Source organism: Phyllobates terribilis, unplaced genomic scaffold (assembly GCF_046119375.1).
Source record: "Phyllobates terribilis strain yellow unplaced genomic scaffold, ASM4611937v1 Scaffold_4__5_contigs__length_816908805, whole genome shotgun sequence".
Lineage (NCBI taxonomy): Eukaryota > Metazoa > Chordata > Amphibia > Anura > Dendrobatidae > Phyllobates > Phyllobates terribilis.
The window spans coordinates 581,044,106-581,050,105 of NW_027362764.1; the positions used below are offsets into that span (position 1 = coordinate 581,044,106).

At 67.4% G+C, this 6,000-nt stretch overlaps 1 protein-coding gene across 1 annotated transcript in view; it reads right to left on the reverse strand.

The window, feature by feature from the left end:
- ROCK1 (Rho associated coiled-coil containing protein kinase 1) overlaps nucleotides 1–5,749 on the reverse strand; it is a 120,818-nt gene extending 115,069 nt beyond the window's left edge. The window contains exon 1 of the mRNA XM_073679135.1: nucleotides 5,214–5,749. Within this exon, the coding sequence (XP_073535236.1) occupies nucleotides 5,214–5,306 (93 nt within the window). The 5' untranslated portion in view covers nucleotides 5,307–5,749. The remainder of the gene's footprint in view (nucleotides 1–5,213) is intronic.
- Between the last annotated feature and the right edge of the window lie 251 nt (nucleotides 5,750–6,000).

Consider the following 6,000-nt stretch of genomic DNA (forward strand, 5'->3'; position numbering starts at 1 on the left):
ACTGGGCATCTTGCTCTAGTTTTGATGAAATCACTGTTATAAGCAGGAGATTATCACTACAGGACTCGTCAACCTGCTGCCAGGTAGTGCTCCATATTCATAGGCTCTGTATAACCTCACCACTGATTAGCAGCGCTCTGTGAACACTGTGCATAGGCAGAAAGCTGCCAATCAGTGGTGTGGGCGCAGTTATAGAAGATAAAACAATGATTTTATCAAAATGAAAGCAATCGGCTCAGTAAGTGATACATCGCTGGAATCAGGGTCTCTGCCCCTACATGAATCTTCTCTCTGATGGGGTATCAAAAACCTGGTGAGATTCCCTTTGAGGGGAGAGTCAGAGGGCCGCGTAACTCGAATGAGGATCGCAGACTGGCTGTCAGCTCTCCCGACAGGACCCTGACAGAATGTATTTCTATGCAGCTGTCATGATCGGGTCAGGAGAGCGGCCGGCCAATACGAATATTGCGTTGTGATCCTTATTCGAGTTACACGACCGTTAACTCTCCTCTAACAGTGGGAATGTGACAGATTTCAGCCGGATCATAGGTGGATACACACATCAGATACAGCAGCGGCCATGAATTACACACTGATTACACCGAGCTGCTGGGGGGGCAGGACTGACACCAGGGGACATCTCTCAGGGGCTCCCCTGCAGTAGAGGCTGGGCCTCCCGGTATATAACCAGTGACAAGTACTGGGGGCAACACATAAGGAGGTCAGGGAGGGCACAGGTCGATGCCTCCAGCTTCAGGCAGCCCCGGGTTAGTGCTGGCCGGCATCATGCCATTGCCTCCAGCTGCAGGCAGCCCCGGGTTAGTGCTGGCCGGCCCCATGCCATTGCGTCCAGCTGCAGGCAGCATCGGGTTAGTGCTGGCCGGCCCCATGGTCAGGGAGGGTGCAGGCCGATGCCTCCAGCTGCAGGCAGCCCCAGGTTACCACTGGCCCCATGGTCAGGGAGGGCGCAGGCCGTTGCCTCCAGCTGCAGGCAGCCCCAGGGTTAGTACTGGCCGGTCCCATGGTCAGGGAGGGCGCAGGCCGATGCCTCCAGCTGCAGGCAGCCCGGGGTAAGTGCTGGCCGGCCCCATGGTCAGGGAGGGCGCAGGCCGATGCCTCCAGCTGCAGGCAGCCCGGGGTTAGTACTGGCCGGCCCCATGGTCAGGGAGGGTGCAGGCCGATGCCTCCAGCTGCAGGCAGGACCGGGTTAGTACTGGCCGGTCCCATAGTCAGGGAGGGCGCAGGCCGATGCCTCCAGCTGCAGGCAGGACCGGGTTAGTGCTAGCCGGTCCCATGGTCAGGGAGGGTGCAGGCCGATGCCTCCAGCTGCAGGCAGGACCGGGTTAGTGCTGGCCGACCCCATGGTCAGGGAGGGCGCAGGCTGATGCCTCCAGCTGCAGGCAGCCCGGGGTTAGTACTGGCCGGTCCCATGATCAGAGAGGGCGCAGGCCGTTGCCTCCAGCTGCAGGCAGCCCCGGGTTAGTGCTGGCCCCATGGTCCGGGAGGGCACAGGCCGATGCCTGCAGCTGCAGGCAGGACCGGGTTAGTACTGGCCGGCCCCATGGTCAGGGAGGGCGCAGGCCGATGCCTGCAGCTGCAGGCAGCCCCGGGTTAGTACTGGCCGGTCCCATGGTCAGAGAGGGCGCAGGCCGTTGCCTCCTACTGCAGGCAGCCCCGGGTTAGTGCTGGCCCCATGGTCAAGGAGGGCACAGGCCGATGCCTCCAGCTGCAGGCAGCCCCGGGTTAGTACTGGCCGGTCCCATGGTCAGGGAGGGCGCAGGCCGATGCCTTCAGCTGCAGGCAGCCCCGGGTTAGTGCTGGCCCCATGGTCAGGGAGGGCGCAGGCCGATGCCTGCAGCTGCAGGCAGCCCCGGGTTAGTGCTGGCCCCATGGTCAGGGAGGGCACAGGCCGATGCCTGCAGCTGCAGGCAGCCCCGGGTTAGTACTGGCCGGCCCCATGGTCAGGGAGGGCGCAGGCCGATGCCTCCAGCTGCAGGCAGCCCCGGGTTAGTGCTGGCCGGCCCCATGGTCAGGGAGGGCACAGGCCGATGCCTCCAGCTGCAGGCAGCCCCGGGTTAGTGCTGGCCCCATGGTCAGGGAGGGCGCAGGCCGATGCCTCCAGCTGCAGGCAGCCCCGGGTTAGTACTGGCCGGCCCCATGGTCAGGGAGGGCGCAGGCCGATGCCTCCAGCTGCAGGCAGCCCCGGATTAGTACTGGCCGGCCCCATGGTCAGGGAGGGCGCAGGCCGATGCCTCCAGCTGCAGGCAGCCCCGGGTTAGTACTGGCCGGCCCCATGGTCAGGGAGGGCGCAGGCCGATGCCTCCAGCTGCAGGCAGCCCCGGGTTAGTACTGGCCGGCACCATGGTCAGGGAGGGTGCAGGCCGTTGCCTCCAGCTGCAGGCAGTCCCGGGTTAGTGCTGGCCCCATAGTCAGGGAGGGCGCAGGCCGTTGCCTCCAGCTGCAGGCAGCCCCGGGTTAGTACTGGCCGGTCCCATGGTCAGGGAGGGTGCAGGCCGATGCCTCCAGCTGCAGGCAGCCCCGGGTTAGTGCTGGCCGGTCCCATGGTCAGGGAGGGCGCAGGCCGATGCCTCCAGCTGCAGGCAGCCCGGGGTTAGTACTGGCCGGCCCCATGGTCAGGGAGGGCACAGGCCGATGCCTCCAGCTGCAGGCAGCCCGGGGTTAGTACTGGCCGGCCCCATGGTCAGGGAGGGCACAGGCCGATGCCTCCAGCTGCAGGCAGCCCCGGGTTAGTGCTGGCCGGCCCCATGGTCAGGGAGGGCACAGGCCGATGCCTCCAGCTGCAGGCAGCCCCGGGTTAGTGCTGGCCGGCCCCATGGTCAGGGAGGGCACAGGCCGATGCCTCCAGCTGCAGGCAGCCCCGGGTTAGTGCTGGCCGGCCCCATGGTCAGGGAGGGCACAGGCCGATGCCTCCAGCTGCAGGCAGCACGGGGTAAGTACTGGCCAGCCCCATGGTCAGGGAGGGCGCAGGCCGATGCCTCCAGCTGCAGGCAGCACGGGGTAAGTACTGGCCAGCCCCATGGTCAGGGAGGGCGCAGGCCGATGCCTCCAGCTGCAGGCAGCACGGGGTAAGTACTGGCCGGCCCCATGGTCAGGGAGGGCGCAGGCCGATGCCTCCAGCTGCAGGCAGCCCCGGGTTAGTGCTGGCTGGTCCCATGGTCAGGGAGGGTGCAGGCCGATGTCTCAAGCTGCAGGCAGCCCGGGGTTAGTACTGGCCGGCTCCATGGTCAGGGAGGGCGCAGGCCGATGCCTCCAGCTGCAGGCAGCCCCGGGTTAGTGCTGGCCCCATGGTCAGGGAGGGCGCAGGCCGATGCCTCCAGCTGCAGGCAGCCCCGGGTTAGTACTGGCCGGTCCCATGGTCAGGGAGGGCGCAGGCCGATGCCTCCAGCTGCAGGCAGCCCCGGGTTAGTGCTGGCCCCATGGTCAGGGAGGGCGCAGGCTGATGCCTCCAGCTGCAGGCAGCCCCGGGTTAGTGCTGGCCCCATGGTCAGGGAGGGCGCAGGCCGATGTCTCCAGCTGCAGGCAGTCCCGGGTTAGTGCTGGCCCCATGGTCAGGGAGGGCGCAGGCCGATGCCTCCAGCTGCAGGCAGCCCCGGGTTAGTGCTGGCCCCATGGTCAGGGAGGGTGCAGGCCGATGCCTCCAGCTGCAGGCAGCCCCGGGTTAGTGCTGGCCCCATGGTCAGGGAGGGCGCAGGCCGATGCCTCCAGCTGCAAGCAGCCCCGGGTTAGTACTGGCCGGCCCCATGGTCAGGGAGGGCGCAGGCCGATGCCTCCAGCTGCAGGCAGCCCCGGGTTAGTACTGGCCGGCCCCATGGTCAGGGAGGGCGCAGGCCGATGTCTCCAGCTGCAGGCAGCCCCGGGTTAGTACTGGCCAGCCCCATGGTCAGGGAGGGCGCAGGCCGATGCCTCCAGCTGCAGGCAGCCCCGGGTTAGTACTGGCCGGTCCCATGGTCAGGGAGGGCGCAGGCCGATGCCTCCAGCTGCAGGCAGCCCGGGGTTAGTACTGGCCAGCCCCATGGTCAGGGAGGGCGCAGGCCGATGCCTTCAGCTGCAGGCAGCCCCGGGTTAGTACTGGCCAGCCCCATGGTCAGGGAGGGCGCAGGCCGATGCCTCCAGCTGCAGGCAGCCCGGGGTTAGTACTGGCCAGCCCCATGGTCAGGGAGGGCGCAGGCCGATGTCTCCAGCTGCAGGCAGCCCCGGGTTAGTACTGGCCAGCCCCATGGTCAGGGAGGGCGCAGGCCGATGCCTCCAGCTGCAGGCAGCCCGGGGTTAGTACTGGCCAGCCCCATGGTCAGGGAGGGCGCAGGCCGATGCCTCCAGCTGCAGGCAGCCCCGGGTTAGTGCTGGCCCCATGGTCAGGGAGGGCGCAGGCCGATGCCTCCAGCTGCAGGCAGCCCCGGGTTAGTACTGGCCAGCCCCATGGTCAGGGAGGGCGCAGGCCGATGCCTCCAGCTGCAGGCAGCCCCGGGTTAGTACTGGCCGGCCCCATGGTCAGGGAGGGCGCAGGCCGATGTCTCCAGCTGCAGGCAGCCCGGGGTTAGTACTGGCCAGCCCCATGGTCAGGGAGGGCGCAGGCCGATGCCTCCAGCTGCAGGCAGCCCCGGGTTAGTGCTGGCCCCATGGTCAGGGAGGGCGCAGGCCGATGCCTCCAGCTGCAGGCAGCCCCGGGTTAGTACTGGCCAGCCCCATGGTCAGGGAGGGCGCAGGCCGATGCCTCCAGCTGCAGGCAGCCCCGGGTTAGTACTGGCCGGCCCCATGGTCAGGGAGGGCGCAGGCCGATGTCTCCAGCTGCAGGCAGCCCCGGGTTAGTGCTGGCCCCATGGTCAGGGAGGGCGCAGGCCGATGCCTCCAGCTGCAGGCAGCCCGGGGTTAGTACTGGCCAGCCCCATGGTCAGGGAGGGCGCAGGCCGATGCCTCCAGCTGCAGGCAGCCGCGGGTTAGTGCTGGCCCCATGGTCAGGGAGGGCGCAGGCCGATGCCTCCAGCTGCAGGCAGCCCCGGGTTAGTACTGGCCAGCCCCATGGTCAGGGAGGGCGCAGGCCGATGACTCCAGCTGCAGGCAGCCCGGGGTTAGTACTGGCCGGCCCCATGGTCAGGGAGGGCGCAGGCCGATGCCTCCAGCTGCAGGCAGCCCCGGGTTACCGCTGGCCCCATCAGCGGCTGTCAGGCCGGCACTTGCCGGCTGCACACACTCACCAGCAGACAGTCCGTGTTCACCTCCGACTTGGGGTCACGTAGCAGGACGTCGATCTTGGCGAAGCGGCTCTCGAAGCTGTCCCCGGTAGTCATGGCTGCAGGCGATGTCCGTGCAGTGGCGGCGGCCTCACAGCGCAGCACGGAGGAGGAGGAGGCAGCTGCCTGCGTGTCTCTCGGATCCGAGCTCCCTCACCCCCACCTCAGCGCCGGGCTCTGCAGCGGAACGGACCCCGGCATCCTCCTCCCTTCGGGCCTCGGCCGGACTCATACACACAGGCCCGGGCACAGCTCCGCGGGGCCCGGCTGACAGCTACTACGAAGAAGCAGCCGGCGCTGTGGATGACCCCGTCCAGCTTCAGTATCCGGGCCGCACGGTCATCACTCTCCTCCGCCCGGGCACACAGCACAGTCAGGCAGGGCAGCTCGCCTCTTGCGGCTCCCGGATGATGATGATTATGCCGCAAGCTCCTCCTGACTCACAGCCGCTCCACAAACATGTCCGCCTTCCTGTTCAAACACAGACGGGCGGGGGAGGCCGCGCATGCGCCGGAAGACGGAGCGAGCTCACTGAGGACGAGGCGGCGGCTCACACGGAGGAGGGCGCAGCGCCGCTACATGGCGCCCAGTATTCACGGCCTCTCCGGCTGTCACTTCTCCCAGACGCCGGGTGGGGAGGAGGCTCTACACCCGCGGGCGCGGCCTCCTGCTGAGGGAAGGATCGGTGACCTCCGGCTTCTGCAGCTTGCAGTGACATGGCCGCGGAGGTCATTACCTCACATCACACCCC